General features: G+C 35.3%; 1 protein-coding gene across 1 annotated transcript; it reads right to left on the reverse strand.

Annotated features, from left to right (window-relative positions):
- Positions 1-5,291: 5,291 nt before the first annotated feature.
- LOC113261406 (olfactory receptor 2L3-like) lies at positions 5,292-6,230 on the reverse strand. The gene has a single exon (XM_026507532.3). The coding sequence runs from the start codon at positions 6,228-6,230 to the stop codon at positions 5,292-5,294; it is 939 nt and encodes a 312-aa protein (XP_026363317.2).
- Positions 6,231-20,692: the final 14,462 nt, after the last annotated feature.

A 20,692-nucleotide genomic window follows, 5' to 3' on the forward strand; every position in this document is an offset into this window, starting at 1 on the left:
AGCAAGCGGAGTTGGCATTTTTACCACCTGGCGAAGGACTAAATGCATTCATAGTCCATATCACCAAGACCGAAGAACAAACTCCAACCATCAACACCTGTTTGTCTCTTTACCCTTTTTTAAGTTAAAAGGGAGAACGAGAAAACACCAACAGATGCCCCAAATGACATATTTCAGCTAAGGAACAAAACTGGAGCCTCCGCAAGCACTTTCTACAACAGCTCCTAACCTAGTGGAGACCAAACAACCCCAAAGTGTGAGTCTTGGGCATGGAAGTGATCCTGTCCTCTGCACTGAGCAGGCTGACTGCATCTCGCTATGACAGGCAGTAGTCTCAGCAGTAACAATGGCCAGACATTCCTTTATTCCACTTACACCTGAGGTCATAAACAGAGCGAGAATGTCTGCAAGTGGCTAAAGGCATGGATAAGGGAAAGCACGTCCCATGAACTTTAAGCAATGACTAGGGGCTGTAAAAGGCAGAGGACGACCCCCACCAGAGTTTTCCCACCCCCAAAAGATGCTTTCTTCAATCAGGCAGGTAACTGTGGTGCTGGCCCAGGTGTACCCAGGTCCTCTGGCTTCCTGCCCTGCCCATCTCCCAGAGGACAGGAAGGGAGGCTTCAGCTAGTGCATCCCTGGTGCAGTTCCTGGTGTGGGGGATGAGCTGGTTAACCCCCCCACAAATACTGGGGAGAACCCCCACCCCTTGAGCACTTCCTCTGTTTCACTCTAGGCACTGGTCAGAACTTGGGGGGCTGGACCAGAAAGTAAGTGGGCCTGGGTAATGAAGTGCTCCTGGTGGTTTCTGCAGGAGCCCTGTCCTGGGACACGGGACAGTTGTCCCCATGGGTTGAAGTGGGCAGATGGGGGATACCTGCCCTAACAGGAAACAAAAGCCAAATATCCATGTCCACCGGGTGCCCTGAAGGTCATTCAGGACTCCAGGGAGTCCACTCTTGACCCCCACCCTGTGCCAAGGTTGACGGGGCTCCTCTAAGCCCAGGAAACATTTTAAGCAATAGTCTACCTGTTTGGGGCTCATCCATCCTGAGGGGGCAACAAGCGGAAACTCTGGTACCAGGGAGCGAGGCGAACTTGTGGAAAAGAGAGGGGAGTTTGCGCTGACACCATCCCCACTGTCCCCTGTCCCCAGTGGGGGCCCCCTAGGACAATGAGCATGTCCCTTGGCCAGCAGGATCTGGGCACTGTGCTCCTCCTGCCCCAGAGCTCAGGGTCCTCCAGCGACTGCTGTGCTGCTTGCCATGGCAGGGCTGATGGGCTTGCATTCAAGTGCATCTCTCTCCTTATTTGTTCCCTGGGAAGGAATTCCAGGAGTCTTGGCTGCTTCCTGCCAGACCCCTCCCCACTCCCACGATGCTTCCCCAGCTGAGGAGTTCCCCTCCAAGTGCTGCTCTCTGTGCATCCTCTCTGTCCTGCTTCCCCTTCTGGTTCTGCAACCTCCCCTGTGATGCACTTTCCTGGTTCCTGACTTTGCTACCTGCCCATCCTTGAGTTAGGATGTCAAAATAAAGACAAGCAAACAAATAAGTTACATACATATATACATGCTAACTCTTTCCCAGCGGGGAGAACCAGTATCTACTGACCTGCTCCAGCTGCTAGAGATTGAGTAGGAACCTGCTACTGAGCTCCTGCCCTCACAGAACTCCCAGTCTTCCTGGTTCATGCTAGACTTTTGCAAAGCTTTGTTCCCAGGTTACAGAACCACTTATCAAGTCACTTAGTTTGGTTTACAGTCAAGAGTAGCTGGTAATTGAAGACAATATTTTGTGAATTTTCAATTGAATTTACTTTCATGGAGGTGTCTTGGGTATAAATTCAAGTCTGCAAATAATAGCTGGAAGGTACAAAATATCAATTTGTTGCTTCCAGCAATAAATTCAATAATTTAACTTGATTAGCAAAAATAATTTCCAAATGCTCTTTTTGTTTTGCTGTTGATGAACATAAACCAAGAAATGAATGGGTTTTGTTTACCAGGTTAGACTGGTTCTTTGGTCAAAGCGTAATTTGCTGTTGTTATCAGAGAGATAAATGTAAAACACTTTGCTGAAGCAGTTTTTCAGTTAGGAGCCATGATCATGGAAACATATAAAACCAACACAGACAACCTGTGTCAGATGCTGTAATCAGTGAGGAACAGTGATGTGGGGCAAACAGAAAGGAAAGGGAATCATGAGGCATCTGCACAGAGGAGACATTTAAGCACATGGGAGGAAGTGGTGCACTTAGCTTCATCCCCTTTTCACATATTTATGCTCAAAACTTTACGGTCTTGTGGTGTTTCTGTGACAACAGCACACCTCAGGGGAACTCTTGGCATACCTGCTTCCTGAAGTTATGAGATTCAAGTGGGACCCAGCGGGTGGATCAGAAATCTCCTCCCTGTACTTCCCTGAGCACAGACAGGACTTCTGGTGAAGGACAAGTGCTTCATCACTGCCCTGTAACCCCAGTCCTGTGCAGTGGTGCTCATCATGAAAGGATCTCAGTCTCAGTGTCCAACCTTCATTGTGTTCCCAGCACAGAAAGAGTGAACGGCATTTCTGGTTTCACCAGGTACTTAAAAATTAGTATTAATAAGATCCTAAATCAAAGAAGGCTGGATTGCAAGCCAAATAAAGTGAATTTATATCACCTTGTCACCCCACCTATTTTTGAAATAGAATTATTATTATAACATGTTTATTGAATATATTTGTCTTACATTTGTGAACACAGAAACACTGTTTTCCTGGGCTAGGTTTAAATAAGGGAAGTGTTGTACCAATAAAACAGGTGACCAGGCCAGGGAACCTCATCCTGGATTAAATGGAAATCTGTGTGTGCCCAGTGCTGACAACAACATATGATTATGCAAAGAGGCTGGCATCTCCTTTAAATGATATTGCTTACTAAATTATATATGGGAATATAAGCATCTGTACACTTTTTACATTTAGTTTAATTTAATTTTTTTGTTTTTAGGAGTGTGGAGGGAGGGGCAGAGGGAGACAGATTGAAAATCTTTACCAGGTTCCACACCAAGCTTGGAGCCCAACATTGGGGCTCCATCTCACATGACCTCAGCCGAAATCAAGATATGGATGCTTAATCCACTGAGCCACCCAGGGAACCCAATCATTGGTAGACTTGCAAAAAAAAAAAAAAAGTTGACAATGCTGTTGTACTAAATCTCTTTTCTGTGAATGGCTGCAGATTACAATGAGGTAGCCACATTGGTAAGTATCATAAGGTTTCCAATGGTGCATTATGAGCAATGGGCTTTAGAACTCTGAGGGTTACTAGGCATTTTCTATTTTAAACTCAGTTGAATCTGAGGAGCTTTAAGCAGCAAAATTGATGTTGTCCAGATAAATAAGGATGGGTATTTTTAAGATAGGAACCACTGGTAGCATGGAGACAGAGAAGAACCACTTTCTCTCTTTTTCTTTTTTTTTTTTTTTTTTTTAAGATCTTATTTATTTGTCAGAGAGCGTAACCAGGGGAACAGCTTGCACAGCAGTGGAGCAGGCAGAGGGAGAAGTAAGCTCCACACTGAGCAGGGAGCCCGATGCAGACTCAACCCCAGGACCCTGGGATCATGACCTGAGCCAAAGGCAGGCACTTAATGACTGAGCCACCCAGGCACTCCAAGAGAATTTAACAGAGCCACGACAGTTCTATAATGTGTTTGTCTTCTGTGGGTGGAAATGAAATCTCACAAAACCTTGGCTAAGGTAGTGATTAGCTTTAATCCAGGAATTCCCCAATTTCAAATGTGCTAAATTTATTTGTTTCAATATGATTCAGTGTTTTGTATTTTATGTTTATATGTTACGTATGTGTGTGTGTTATTTTTATGGATATGTATGTTAATTTTTCCAAGGATAATTAAGTTATATTGCTTTATTAATTGATCAATAGTAGGACTGGTCATTAATACAGATGATTTTTTAAAAACTCTGTTTCCAAGCATAAACACTGAGAACCATTTACAACAATTAAATGCAAAGTGAATCCCATTACACACTTCAATGTTATTGAAGGGAGTTATTTTAAAAGCATTCTGTGCTTCCTATACAAACGAATTGTCCATTGCAGCTAAAGTTATATCATTTGTCACCACTTAACTTATTTAAAGATTTTATTTTAATTCAAGTTAGATAATATACAGCATAATATTAGTTTCAAGTATATAATATGGTGATTCAACACTTCCATACAACATTCGGTGTTCATCACAAGTGTACTCGTTAATCCCCATCCCCTACTTAACCCATGCCCCACCACCCTTCCCTCGCTGACCATCAGCTTGCTCTCTAGAGTTAAGGGTCTTTTTATTGGTTTGCCTCTCTCTCTTTTTACCCCTTTCCACCTTTCTTTTCTGAATTCACAGATGAGTGAAAACTTGTGGTATTTGTCTCTCTCTTACATCGCTTGGCATAATATGCTCTAGCTTCATTCATGTCATTGCACATGGTAAGAATTCATTTTGTTTTTATGGCTGAGTAATATATATCTATATATCTAATATGATTATATATCTATCATATATGATATCTATATAGAGCTATCTACACATATGTATAGACACATATAATATATATTACATACAATATGTAATTATATACCCTATATATCTATATTTTTATCTATATATAGATATATATCTATACATATATATGTAAATATTTATATAATGGTATCTATGCCATATCTTCTTTATCCATTCTTCTGTCAGTGGACATCTGGACTCTTTCAATATTTTGGGTTTTGTTGTCTTATTTAGTGCATTGCTTTCAAAGCCTTTAGACTTCAACTTACAACTTACATTTAATAAATTATCAGTAAACAGAAGGGGGAATGAACTATGAGAGACTATGGACTCTGGGAAACAAACTGAGGGCTTCAGAGGGGATGGGGGTGGGGGATTGGGATAGGCTGGTGACGGGTATTAAGGAGGGCACATATTGCATGGTGTGCTGGGTGTTATACGCAAATAATGAATCATGGAACTTTACATCAAAAACTAGGGATGTATGGTGACTAACATAATATAATAAGAAAATTATTATAAAAAATAATAACAAAGAAAGAAATAAAAAAGAAAAATTACCACAAAAACAGAGTGATTGGGAATATATATATTTTTTTGTCAAATCTCTATTATTTATTTTTCTAGATTAATGTAATCCTTGTCTTCAAACCTGGAATGACATTGTTCTTAAGGAATGTACAAGGTGAAATTAAAGTATTTCTAAGCAGCAGGACTAGTGAGAACTTTGTTACATTTCTACAGAGCAGAACCTCTGAATCACTCTTCTCATTGCCCCAGTCACCTCCTTGTTTCTAAGGCTGTAGATGATGGGGTTGAGCATTGGGGTCAGGATGGTGTAGAAGACAGCCAGGACCTTGTCCTCTGTGGGAGATCTGAAGGATCTTGGGCGTAGATAAGTGTAAACAAAGGGTGCATAGTAGAAAGACACCACAGTGAGGTGGGTGCTGCAGGTCAAATAGGCTTTTTTCCTCCCTTCTGTGGACTGCATTCGGCAGATGGCAAGGAGAACCCGGCCATAGGAACACGCAATACAAATGAAAGGAAGTGCAAGGAAGAGGATGATGCTCAAAAACACCGTGTACTCATAGACCCAGGTGTCCATGCAGGCCAGAGTCACCATGGCAGGGACATCACAGAAGAAATGGTTGATGGCTCTGGATCGACAGTAAGGGATATTGAGGACATATGCAGTGTGGGCACAGGAGTTGATTGAGCCCATGATCCAAGATCCTGTTATCATCAGCACACACACTCTTTTGCTCATACGAATGGGATAATGGAGAGGAAAGCAAATAGCCACATAACGATCATAGGCCATAGAGGCCAATATTAATCCTTCTGCACCAGCTAAAGTGATGAAGAAGAAACTTTGAACTCCACACCCGATGAAAGAAATAGACTTGTTTCCAGAGAGATAATCAGAAGCCATCTTGGGGACAATGTTGGAGATGAAGTTCAGGTCCATGAGGGAAAGTTGACTAAGTAGAAAATACATGGGTGTGTGGAGATGGGTGTCCAGGAGAATGAGGATGATCATGGACAGGTTTCCAAACAGAGCCATTAGGAAAATGAGAAAACTGAGAATGAAGAAAAACAGTCCAATTCTTGATGGTGGGAATAACCCCAATAAAAAGAAATCAGTAGATGTTTGGTTAATATTTTCCATGGGACATTAATTTAGTTTTTCCTAAAGAGAGACACATATTAAGTACACAAAAATAATCTCTTATTAATTCATTATTTTAGTTCTACTGTGATTTATTCAGGGCATATTGCAGGTCTTAAAAAAATTAACACATATTTTCTCATGGTTCTTCTCCTACCGATCTTCCTACTTCTTATGTTCCATAAATGAGTGAAAACATATGATAATTGCTTGACTTATTTCACTTAGTATTTTCTCTTCCAGTCCCGTCCATGATGCAGCAAATGTTGAGAAATCGTTTTTTTTTTTTATTGCTGAATAATATTCCATTGTTTATATGGACCACATCTTATGGAACTTTACATAAAAACTAGGGATGTACTGTATGGTGACTAACATAATATAATAAAAATATTATGATAAAATTTTTTAAAAAGTGAATAGAATGACAGTTTTAACTTTTAATGATTAGCTGGTAAGTCCCAGTATAAAATAAATGATTTTTAAAACATTCCTTTAATAAAATTTTCTATAGTCACTTAAAAAAATTAACACATATTTTGAAAAAAACAACTTTGATCTCATAGATAAAATCTTGATGATGCATACTAATGTCTCCAAAATATTTCATGGAAATGTGTAAATTTGTAAGGATAATATATTTCTGTGACTTTATTAAGATACATACATTTTATTTTTCTATGTAAATTTAGTTAACATCAGATCTTATACTTGTTAAATATGTATTGGAAGTTGATGTAAATGCATAAATTGGAGAGCCATACTTGAATATATTTTATGACCCTTAGACAGTGATTTTTTTTGTTTTATAATTAAGCCCTAATGTTTCTGAAGCTATAGCAGTCTATCACGTCATGCTGTAGATATATATCCTTTTTGTTTGTTCATTCGTTTGTTTTCCTTAGCTTTGTAGAAGCCAATAATGATTACCTGCTTCATTTTCCCCCAGGAAACTACAATGATAGTTATTGCCAAATATAATTTATATGAAGCAGATTATTTTATTCCTCACTCAAAATTCAAATGCTTTAGTTTAAGGAAACTCTTTTCCTGATAACTTATTCTAAATCTTTAGTGTAGCTCCATGACTCTGCTCAAGCTCTCTGAACAAATCTGTATTGTGTTCATCTGCTTCTCAATAATTATATAACATTATGCATTGCTTTATGACACCTTTCCTTATTCTGTTTTACCTCTTGCTTTTGTGTATTTAAAACTCTTTCCTTTTTGAGATACGTGTGAGAGTTTAGTCCCAAATATATCACCCCCCTGTCATAAGACTGAACTAACACAATAATAAAGAAGTAAATCTGCATCAATTTAAAGAAAATGGGAAAGAGAGTAGAGGGCAAAATCAGAGGTGAAAAGGTTAAGAACCTTTTGGGAGAAGAAATTTTAAGGAACAAACACATAAAAGGGGAAGGAGAAATGGCATTTTGAGAGCATTCTAAGTGGGAATGAGTGGAGAGAATCTTCTCCAGAAGGAATACCTTCAGTGAGTAAAGCCCAGCATTATACCTACAAAAGATTGTAGTGTTTCAGTCTCTCATACCTTTCTAGGACCAAAGCCATCAGACTGTTAAGGAAGTAATTATAGGAAAGACAGAGAGACAGACACATATACACACTGAATTTAAAAATGATTGAGATAAATGCAAGAAACCTTTACAAAAAAATCTGATGTCTTCAGAGCAGTATGAGAAGCTGTTAAATTCAAAGTAAAAATGCCATGTGTTATATATAATGAAGTGCCAAATAACAAAAATTTCCAGACAATACATAAGAATTACTGTAATAAATTTAGTGAAAGTTTAGAAAGAAAAATTGATGAAAATAAACCAGAAAGCAACACTGAAACACAAAATTTGACATTTAGGACAGATAAGAGAATGAGAGGAATAATATAACAAGACCCAACATAGTCTTATGGGCATTTCTGTAAATGCATATGACATTGATTTATTTTTGACAAAATATGTATTTTTAAGTGAATATTATTTTTATAATAATTTTTTATTATATTATGTTAGTCACCATAGAGTACATCCCTAGTTTTTGATGTAATGTTCCATGATTCATTACTTGTGTATAACTCCCAGTGCACCATGCAATACGTGCCCTCCTTAATAACCATCACTGGCCTATCCCATTCCCCCATCCCCCTCCCTCTGAAGCCTTCAGTTTGTTTCTCAGAGTTCATAGTCTCTCATGGTTCATTCCCCCTTCTGTTTACCTCCTCTTCATTCTTCCCTTTCTTCTACCGATCTTCCTATTTCTTATGTTCCATAAATGAGTGAAACCATATGATAATTGTCTTTCTCTGCTTGACTTATTTCACTTAACATTATCTCCTCCAGTCCCATCCATGTTGTCATCTTCTTAATCCAGTCCTCTGTTGAAGGGCATCTCGGCTCCTTCCACAATTTAGCTCTTGTGGACAATGCTGCTATGAACATGGTACATCCACTCTGGAAAACAGTGCAGAGGTCCCTTACGAAGTTAAAAATTGAGCTACCCTATGATCCAGCAATTGCACTACTGGGTATTTACCCCAAAGATACAGACGTAGTGAAGAGAAAGGCCATATGTACCCCAATGTTCATAGCAGCATTGTCCACAATAGTTATGTGAATATTATTAAACAAACCCTTTTTTTCCAAAGCAGTATATGAGCTACAATATTAAAAAATGATGCAAAGACCACAGAAAAATAAAATAAATAATCTATTAAATAGTATTTTCTTGAAAATACTAAATATTGTCTTGAAAACAATTTCTTGATAATCCTCTATATCAGGCAGACAGATATCCTATATTCTGCTTGAGAGAAATTATGGTAATATGAGAAGAAATTATGCAGTAATGTATATAAAATAATACCATGTTTCACAATACTGGTATATATTTTATATGCAAAGAATAAATTCTAGGAGATGGGAAAAAGCTATCAATGCATGTCCTCAAACATAACCTGGGATGTAACTATGTTGACAGAATGGGGAGGGGAGGGGAAAAGGTCCACTGTGGCCTAAGTTACAAATTGTGGCCTGGGTATTTGGGATTTAGGAATCAAGCATTAGAAGATGAGCATATTGTTTAAAGTATTGAGGAAGTGTTGGGAAAAATTATAAAAAATTTGATGTATTTGCCTCGGTGTCAAGAGGAATGGGTTATGGGACCATCATTTTACCCTGTGGTTTGTTGATGCCATGTCCATGCATTCTTGGAATAAAATATTAAAGTGATATAAAAGTTATTTCAGTTAGTAATGTACATGTACTCAAAGTATTGCAGATGCAAATCTCCAAATCAGTGAAATACCTACAACAGGGTTCTGGGTCTACATGAAGTGATTCATCTGCAGTTTGTGTGCTCACTGTCAACTTGCCGAGGAAAAACTGGGAGAGCTGGTTTTGTTTATAAAGAAGTATTGCATCTGGCGTGGAAGCCACAATAGATATTGAATATTTGTTTCAAGATCAAAGGTAAAGAACTATATTTTTATGTAAAATAATTAGGTTATTTCCGTTATTTTTATTTTACCCAATGACATAATGAAAACTCATCTATTTAGTTTGCAAAAGATTTGCACCTGCTTCAGTGTTTTAAACTGCGCTGTAACTTTTGTGTTTGGTGTCAGCATTCCTGACAATATACAGTGGAGAAAAAGGAAAAAGAGATGATTTCTTCATGAGATTTTGGAACTAAGCCTTGAACCTGAACAAGGTCCATACATGGCAGAGAAGATAGAACTGTACACTTTCATTGACCATCTCCAGTGGGTGGAACCTAACGTGTGTCAGAATTTGTGCCAGTAATTAATTTTAATTAAACCTGACCAGTGGCTCTTGAGGTTGATACAACCATCAAAATGACTACAGATATTCGCCAATGATAAATCAAGTTTCAGAGATTTAAGGGAAGCTGTCTTAACATAGATGCTAGATAGATGCAGATTCTTATATATATATTAAATATTTTATTTATTTGACAGAGAGAGAGACAGCCATAGAGAGGGAACAGAAGCAGGGGGAGTGGGAGAGGAAGAAGCAGGCTCCCAGGAGAGCAGGGACCCCGATGTGGGGCTCGATCCCAGGACTCTGGGATCACGCCCTGAGCCAAAGGCAGATGCTTAATGACTGAGCCACCCAGGCGCCCCAGAGATACTTATATATTAAACTTGTATTCGAAAATAATCCTATCTTAACACTAAATATTTTAGGCAGCAATTATGAAATTAAAATGGTTTTTAACTGCTCAAATGTGAATAGAAATTGAAAGAAAAATATAAAAGCTATTAATTAAAAATTTTCTATAGATGAAACAGTCAAGAATGTATATAAGTTCCATTTTGCCTAAATAAATTAGTTTAGTGCTTATATTTTATCATTTCAAGATATTTCTTGTTTCCTCTTATTTGGAGTCTTAATCATATTACCATTGTTCCCTGCAATAATACAACTTTAATCAATGGTTTAGAGAATACACACATCACTCCCAGATCCTCTCAATGAACTCTAATCTGTGTCTTGCCCCAATTCCTTAGGTGATTTTGCTTGCAAAGAAACATCCTCCTTTGCATTATCTCCTCTGTAAATTGGTTTGTAAATGCATATATTCAGTTTATTCCTACATCGTAATGAGGAAGATTCTCTAAATAATGTCATTTATAAATAATTTGCATATTACCATTTTTAATATAGGTTAATAACATTTAATAAGCATCATAAATATTGCAGATATTCTGTTTCCTATGTTTCCCATGTTCCTATTCAATTGCCAATCAAACTTGAAAAATAACTCACTTTATTGATTCACATATTTATGGAATAAAGGGATTTTTCAAATATAGGATCATTATTATAAAGATGAAAAGCGGATTCCAAGTGATCAGAAATAAATTACTTAAAACTATATAGTGATCCTGTGGCAAATCGGGAGATGTGTCCTCTAGATAGAAGACAATGTAGAATTTCTTCTGAAGCAAATTAATCTCAAAGTTCTTTCAGATAGTTAAATGAGTCTGGTCACATTAGATTTTGTCAGATTATTACATAGTTGCAACAAGAATGTGCATTTACCAAGGATTTCCATTGTTTTGCTGAAAATTTTATAATGAACCAAAGACAACTTTTATAAGCATCTGAATGGGAAAAAAATCTCCAACAGTTTTCATATAAATTTGGGTTGTTTCCCCTCTTTTCAAGAATCCTGTCATACTTTTTGAGTGACCTTTACCAACCGAAAGTTCCTTTACTCACCTATAGGGGAAGAGTTCTATAAAAGACCTATGAGATCTTTTTTTCCCCAGCACTGCCTTGAACCTATTGGCTGCACAAAGTCTACCTTAGTTCTTTGAAAAGTTTGTTCATAATTGTATCTGTATGTTCATAGATAATAATTATTTTGCATTGCTCTCAGTTATCTAGATTTTACAGCATTGTGAATTGGCTTCCTAGAATGAATCCCATTACTGAGAGGAGAATCCTCTGGAGTCTAGCCAAGCACAGTTCTCTACAGTGTCTCTGCAATGAGTCATACATACAATTTTTCATGCCTTCTAATGTTTCCATTATAGACTATATTAAAAAGGACAAACAGTATAGAGTTCAGAATGCTGTAGTGAGTTAGGAATTAATACTCTTATTAAATATTTAACCAATGTGTATTTTTATTAGTTTAGATGGTTATAGAGCTTGTGATTTAGGGATTTTATTGTATACAGAGATCTAAAATGCCCAGGGTTGTACTGTATGGCGACTAACATAATATAATAAAAAATATTATTATAAAAAATGCGCATTATGTGTATGTGCATATATCTGTGTGCTTCTCTATACACCTTCATGAAATATCACAGTGGTGAGTCTGCACTGATAGATAAATAGGAAAGTAGGTACACAGATATTTTGAGAGATATCTGATTTATCACTATATACTTTGAGTTTGGATTCAGATTGAAGAGAAGTTCATTTTGCTTTCTTGCAAAAACAAGTTGCAGATTTTTGGAACCAATGCTAGATCTAATTCTAGTTCTGTCACTTACTAGAAATGTAAACTTGGATTAGTGAATTCAACTCTCCAAGCCTGTACCTCATAAGTAGAGCCGATCAAAATCACAGGATATGATGTCACACTTTTTAGAATGGCTATTATCAAAAATTAAAAAAAAAAATGAGTGTTCGAGAGATTGTGGAGAAACCACAACACTTGAGCTCTATTGATGGGAATATAAATTAGTACAGGCATTATGGAAAATAGTATAGAAATTCTTCAAAAAGTTAAAAGTATCACTACCATATGATCCAACAATCCCACTTCTAGATATATACCCAAAGAAATGAAATGAAATCAAGTTTGAAGATATCCTTGTACTCTTATAATCATTATTGCAGAGTTATTTATATTATGAATATGGATAAAACATGGAAATTAATTTTATATATTCATTGGCAAATAAACGGTTTAATGAAATGTGTGTCTGTGTCTATATATACATACATAACAGCAACATGGAATCAACCTGGAGGACATTAAGCTAAGTGAAATAAGCCAGACCCAGAAAGACAAACAGTTTGTGATTACAATTGTATATGGAATCTAATAGTCAACCTTTAGAAGGCGGAGTAGAATGATGATTTTCAGGGACTAAAGGGTGGTAGAAATGGGAAGATGTGGGTCAAATGCTACAGTTTCCAGTATTCCTGTTGAATAATATTTATTTCACAAAGTTTATATACAGTAACAACATTGTATATTTGAAATTTTCTGGTAGTGTAGATCTCAGTAGTTGGTAGTATTCTAACAAGCACAAAAATAAAATTGAATTGGTGCATATGCACTTTTTACTGATTATTTTAAATTGTAAGTATCTTAAATGAAGTTGTGCACCTTAAATATATATGATTTTTGTCAATTATACCTAAATAAATCTGAAAAAATACTACAAGACTGAATGGGATAATTTATACTGGATAATTCAGATGTGAGTTGCATGAGTGACCAGTGAACAGTAGCTGTGACATTTTTTACTATCTTCACCATTGCCACTAAAATCAACATATTTACCATCATATCATTTTTATCCAAACATCTGTCATCCTTGGATTTCTCAGGGACTTGTTCCCAAAAGTTTCAAAACAGTCATTGATTTTCACAAAGCGTCCTAAATTCCTATCACAGATGTAACTATTACTGCACTAGAAAGTTAGTGACAGGCAAAGACAATTTTATTTTATTTTTAAATTTTATTTAGTTTTTTAGTTAACTTTTTTTAAAGATTGTATTTATTCGATAGAGAGCACAAGCAAGGGGGGCAGAAGAGGGAGAAGCAGTCACCCTGCCAGTCAGGGACCAGGTGCAGCGTTCAATATCAGGACCCTGGGATCATGACCTGAGCCTAAGGCAGACACTTAACCGACTGAACCACCAGGGTGCCCCCAAAGAAAAACTTTTAAAATTGCAATGGTTAAACACAGAAAGCATTACAATTGGGCAAAATTTGTGTTGAAAAGGAATCATAACACATCACTATTTCTGTGAATGTCTGAATTATTTCCAGAAGGTGACATTTACATGGAAATATTGCCTCCATACAGAGATATAATCATTACTGTTTGACTATTATTGTAAATTCCATCTTATACTTTTGAATAAAATCTAGGCAAGAAGTAATTTAATTAGAAATGACAGATGCATATAAGGAAAATCACTGCATAAGCAATAATATGTTTATACTGGGAAACATTTAACCACTTTGTGCTCATTGGCAAAATAGCTCCCACTTCAAATCCAGGAAAGAAATAGGAAATGGTTATTTTCTACAATCACTATTGATGATTTGGACTCCTACAAACTAGCTTTAGTCACTGAATTTCATGTGAGCCCATCTAAAGCCTATCCTAATATGACTGAACCCTGTATCTTACAAAGATCCTCATTTCCTTCCCACCCAGAGAGCACATTTATGAACTAGCTCCTAAACCACTTTCTATTGTAAACAGTGCAGCTATGCTCAAACTCCAGTTAAAATCTTCTATTTCCAAACTTGACCAACTCTTACATAGATTACATCACTCATCTCTTAAACTGACAACCTTAAATTGGTAATGATTTCAATCCAGTCAATCTGTAATCAATAATGCCAAAAGAATTAACCCAATAGGATGAACAGCAATGTGATCACATCCTATGCATGCATGAAAATAGCTCTCCTGTAAAATAAAATTTATGCTACCTAGGCCATCCTAAAGCATTCTTTATTTAGCTGCAATCTCCCCCATCTGCAGGGATCCCATTACAGGCTCTTGACTCAGTGTGTTTCCTTTCTCAATGGATAATATGTCTGTTTCAAATTTAATTATTTTTCTAAAAATCCCTTGGTTCAGATAAATTCTCACATTTTCAGTTCCATTTGCATTCATATATTTAGTATATATTTTGTCAGAAGTATTATTATTTTTAAAGTGACTGTATGAATATAGTGTCATTTAGTGTAGACCTTAGTTTTATTTACCATAAATCCAGAAAAGAAGTTCACTGATGCTTATAGATAATAGCAGCCATTGATTAAAATATCAGTTCCACCATATTTACTACCATTTCACAGTAGATTATAAGGCACAACACCAGTTCTTTCAAGAATTCTATAATGTTTTGTTTTGGGTTTAAAGAGAGCTTCATGTTCTTTTAAAGTACACAAGTATGTAAGCAATCTATTTACTTTTTAAACTTTTAACTATCTATATGAAAAGATGAAATATATAAAAATATAAAATATATATAATTTAAACCGACTTCAAATACAATTTTCCTTTGAATTTCCATAGTTAATTGAATGCTTGAATGTACCAATTGTTAATTCTAATAGTTTATTAAAATTGTTTTTATTAATTCTAATCAAAATTATCTTAAGCATTTGCAGAAGTATCTCAACCATAAAGGATAAATAACAATAAAATTACAATTAAGATATGTGCCATTTATTATCTTGCATGTATACAAACTTACTGGTTTGGATAGCTAACATTGGTCCTCCAGGCATCACATAAACAAAGTCATTTTTCTGAATAGACTTCTTTTAATATTTTTCAAACCAGTTTTTATACTTCTCTCTCACCTGTCCTTGACATTTTAGATAACTCCATAAAGACAGCAATCATGACTTCAGGACATCTTTGGAGATTAAGGATAACACGTGGTGTTTAGTGTGTGTATTCACTTGGGAATGTCCACTGAGACATGAATAATGTTAAGTTAAATCACCGATAGTTCAGCATGGCCTTAGCACAAAGTTTAGAAATGAGTTCTGATCATTTGTGTAGCTGTTTTAATAGCTGAGTTAAAGGTCAATTAATTGGGTAAACACATACACCTACTCAGACTTTTTGAATATTATGTCTCTCATGTATAAGTTCTTTATATATTTGGGACATTAACCCCTTATTGGATATATCATTTGCAAATATCTTCCTCCATCCAGAAGATTGCCTTTTTGTTTTGTTGATGGTTTCTTTCACTTTACATTAAAAACAAAAACAAAAACAAAAAAACTGCTGTATTCCCGAGTTTAATGTGGATTTTTGCTTCTCTTGACAGAGAAGTCATATCTAGAAATGTGTTTCCGGGGCCAATGTCAAGTCAGTAATTTCTTTTTTGAGAAATTTTTAAGAATGTCCATTTTGAGTTTATATTTGTTTATGGTGTAGAAAGTGATTCAGTTTAATTCTTTTGCATTAAGCTGTGCAGTTTTCACAGCACCATTTACTGAAAAGACTGTCATTTCTCCCTTTGTACATTATTTTCCCCTTCTTTTGTAGATTAATTGACCACATATGTGTGGGTTTATTTCTGAGCTGTTTTGTTGTATTGACCTATGTGTCGGTTTCTGGGCCAGCACCATATGTTTTTAAAAATTATTATTATTATTTTAGCTTTGTAGTAGCTTGAGACCTGGGATTGTGAGACCTCCAGCTTTGTTCTTTTTTCTCAAGATGGCCTTGACTGTTGGGGTAAAATTACTATTGTTTTATATTTAATATTCAAAACAGGGACTCTGAGTCTTCCCATCTTAATCTTTTTCAAGATTGTTTTGGTTCATGAAGCTTCCTCAATTCTGTTACTCTGGTGCATTGTATATATTTACTTTTGCATGTTGTACAAACCTGCTATTCCAGGATTAAATCCAACTGGGTCTTAGTGTGTAATACTGTTCACATACTGACGAATTCTGAGTGCCAGTATTTTATGAAAAGCTCACATAAAGACTGATACCCAGATCAGTATCATGTCTGGCTTTGGTATCAGGACAATGTTGGCCTCATGGAATGAGTTAGTATGTATTCACTTCTCTTCTGGTTTTTGCAAGAGTTTGAAACGAATTGGTGATATTTTGTTTTTGTAAACGTGGAAAAAATAACCAGTGGAGTCACTTGACCCAAGGACTTTGGTTGAATAGATTTAATTACGTATTCAATTTTCTTACTAGTTATAGGTCAACTCAAATTTTATATTTCTTCATGACTCAGTCTTGGTAGTGTGCTTGTTTCTAGGAATTTGTCCATTTGTTCTTGGTTATCCAACTTGTTAATGTATGTTTATTCATAGTCGATTCATAATTGTTTTCTATCTATAAAATTTACAATAATGTACCCACTCTCATTGCTGATACTGATATTTTGAGCTTTCTTTTTTTAAATTTTCTTGGTTAATATAGGTAAAGTTTTGTCAATTTTCAAAGAACCCTGCTTTAGTTTTGATGTTTTTCTTTGCTGCTTTTTCTATACCACTATTAATTATCTCTGCTCTAGTCTTTATTATTTCTTCCCTTTCATTACCTTGGGATTTAAGTTTTTTTCCCATTATCTAGTTAATTTATAGAATTTAGTTGTTGATTTGAGAATTTTCCTGTTTTCTTAATATATGTGTTTACTGCAATTAATTCTTCCTTAGCACTGCTTTATCCGATCTTCATAGGTTTCGGTATCTTTGTTTCTGTTTTTATATGCCTCAAGTTGTTTTTATAATATCCATTGTGATTTCCTAAACCTCTTATTTCTCACAGTGTATTGTTTAATAGTCATATAATTATGAGTTCTAGTTTTTCTTCTGTTATTCATTGCTAAGCCTCATTACATTTTTATCAGAAAAGATACTTTATATGCTTTTGTGGTGCCTGGGTGGCTCAGTCATTAAGTGTCTGCCCTCAGCTCAGGGCCTGATCCCAGGGACCTGGAATCGAGCCTCACATCGGGCTCCCTGCTTCTTCCTCTCCCACTCCCCCTGCCTGTGTTCCCTCTCTCGCTGTATTTCTCTGTCAAATAAATAAATAAAATATTAATAAATAAATACATAAATACATAAATAAATAAAATATATTTTATATGTTTCAACACTTAAAGCTTATTTCAACTTGTTTCATGGCCTAACATATGGTCAATCCTGGAGACTGGTCCATATGAATTAAGAAAATTGCATATTCAGATGTTGTTTAGGGAAATGTTTTATGTATATCTGTTAAGACTGATTAGTTTATAATGTTGTAAAAGAACCCCCATTCATTTTTTTTCAATTTTTATTTATTTATTTAATAATTTTTATTTTGTTATATTAGTCACCATACAGTACATTCCCAGTTTTTTTTTAATTTTATTTATTTATTCGACAGAGATAGAGACAGCCAGCGAGAGAGGGAACACGAGCAAGGGAAGCGGGAGAGGAAGAAGCAGGCTCATAGCGGAAGAGCCTGATGTGGGGCTGGATCCCATAACGCAGGGATCACGCCCTGAGCCGAAAGCAGAAGCTTAACCGCTCTGCCACCCAGGCGCCCCCCCCCCCTTTTTTTTAATTTACCTTCTGTCTGGTTGTTAGATCCATTATTGAAAGAGGGTTACTGAAGTTTCCAACTATTATTGTAGAATAATCTCCAACTAGTTTTCCATTCAATTTTTTCAATATCTGCTTTATATATCTTGGGAATCTGATATTTGGTGCATATATGCTTATAATTGCTGTATCTTTTTAGTCAAATACAACTATAAATAATATATAATGTCTTTATCTCTTACAAATAGTTTTTTACTTAAATTCCACTTTCTCCGATTTAGTATAACTCCATATTTTTCTGACTGTGCTTTGCATGGGTTACCTTTTTTTTTCACATCCTTTCATTTCCACACTGTTGAGATTTTGTAAATATAAATTGAGACTTTTAAATATAAATACTATATATATGTATATATAGAATTGGGGTATTAATCCGCTTACATTTATAGTAATTTCTGCTGGATATGTAATATGTTTTGCCATTTTGCCATCTGTTTTCTCTATGTCTTATAACTTGTTTCTTAATTTCCCCAGTACTACTTTCTTTGTGTGTGTGTAGTTGATTTTATTTTGTAGTGGCATGGTTTGATTCCCTTTAAGTTCTTTTTTTATTTACTCTATTGAGATTTTCTTTATGGTTATCATGAGGATTACATATAACATATTAAAAGATTGAAAATTTTAATTTGAATTGACACTTAAATTTTATGTTTGTTTCAAGTGTTTATTTAAATTCTTGCTAGTTAAAATATAGGGTAATATGGTTTCAGGAGTAGAATTTAGTGATTCATCTCTTACATATGACAGCCAGTGCCCATCACAAGTGCACTCCTTAATGCCCATCACCCATTTAGTCCATCCCCTACCCACCTCTCTCTGTAAACGCTGTTTGCTAACTATAGCTAAGAGTCTTTTATGGTTTGCTTCCATCTCCTTTTTATTCTCTTCCCCTATATTCATTTGTTTTGTATCTTAACTTTAATCACATGTATAAACTCTATTAGTATACATAATCCCTCCTCATTTTAGGTATTGATATCACAAATTAATTCCTTACATTTCATGTACAAACTAATATATTCTCATACATGTGTCTTCTAATTTCTTTAGGAAATTAAAATCAAGTTTACAAATCCATATTGCAACATTATTTAATTTCAACCTGAAGGTCTCCCGTTGACATTTCCTATAAGACAAGTTTAGTAATAATAAGCTTTCAGTGCTTTTATGTATCAGAAAATGTCTTAGTCTCTTTCTTCCCTTTTGAAGGAAAAGTTTCCAGTTATAATATTTTCAGTTAACAGTTTTTATTCTATCATCACTTTGAATATATTTTTCACTGTGTTCGGTTCTCAATTTCTGCTGAGAACTCAGAAGATAATCTTACTGATACACCCTTGTATATGACAAGTTACTTATTTATTGCTACTTTCAATATTTTTTTTCATCTTTTGATACTTTGATTATATCTTTTTGTGGGTCTTTTTGAGGTTATCCTACTTGGAGTTTGTTGAGTTTCTTGGATTCTTATATTCATGTCTTCATCAATTTTGAGATTTAGCCATTTGTTTTTATTCAAATTATCTCTCTGCCTCTTGACTTTAATCTTTTTTGACTCCTATGATTTATATATTGTTCCATTTAATGAAGTCCCACTTAATATCATTGGCTATCCTCACATTTCCCCATTCTTTTGTCTTTCTGTTCCTCAGAACCTACAAATATGGCCCTGCCTTAATTTTCATTTGTGCATTTTTTTCTGACTGTTCAAATGTTCCACTGCATCTCCCTAGCAAATTTTCCATTGTAGTTTCATTTATTTGTATTTTCCGCTTCGGAATTTCTGATTGCTTTTTTTTTTTATTTTCTCCTTTTTTAGAATTCACATTTCTTTGGTGATATTCTCATTTTATGTACATGACATTTTAAACAAAATTCCTTTAGTTATTTGTGTTTTTATTTACGTATTTGATCATATTAAAGTCAGTTTAAACTTTTTTGTCTAGCAATTCTTACCTCTGTGTTTCCTCAGGGACAGTTTCTTTCAACGTATGTTTCAACCAATGAACTAGGTTTTCCTACTTCTTTGTAAGCCTTGTGATTGTTTTTGTTCTTATTGTCAAAAAATAGGCATTGGAAAAACAAAACAAACAAAATAGCCATCTTTCCCTGTTTATGCAGAATGCTTATGTCTGTTATTATTGTACCATTCGAGTAGTTTTATTTCTCTGCCAATTTATTCCTCCCCAACCCATGATCCTGGCAGCTGCCAAACTTTTAATATCTTCATAGCTCTGCTCTTTCCAGAATATATTACGGTTGGAATTACACATGTTATAGTGTTTTCAGATTGGCTTCCTTCACTTAAGAATATGCATATAAAGTTCCTACATGCCTTAACAATGATTGATAACATATAGCTTTTCATCACTGAATAATAAACCATTGTTTGGATGCACCACAGTTTATCAGTTAACCAAATGAAGAACATCTTGTTACCTTCCAAGTTTTTGCAATTATTAATACAGATGCTATAAACATCCATGTATAGATTTTTGTGTGGATACTTTTCAAGTTTTGTGGACTGCTCAATTGTATGGTTAAAATAAGTTTAGTTTATTAAGAAACTGTCACAATTT

This window comes from Ursus arctos, unplaced genomic scaffold (assembly GCF_023065955.2).
Source record: "Ursus arctos isolate Adak ecotype North America unplaced genomic scaffold, UrsArc2.0 scaffold_5, whole genome shotgun sequence".
In the NCBI taxonomy this organism is placed as follows: Eukaryota; Metazoa; Chordata; class Mammalia; order Carnivora; family Ursidae; genus Ursus; species Ursus arctos.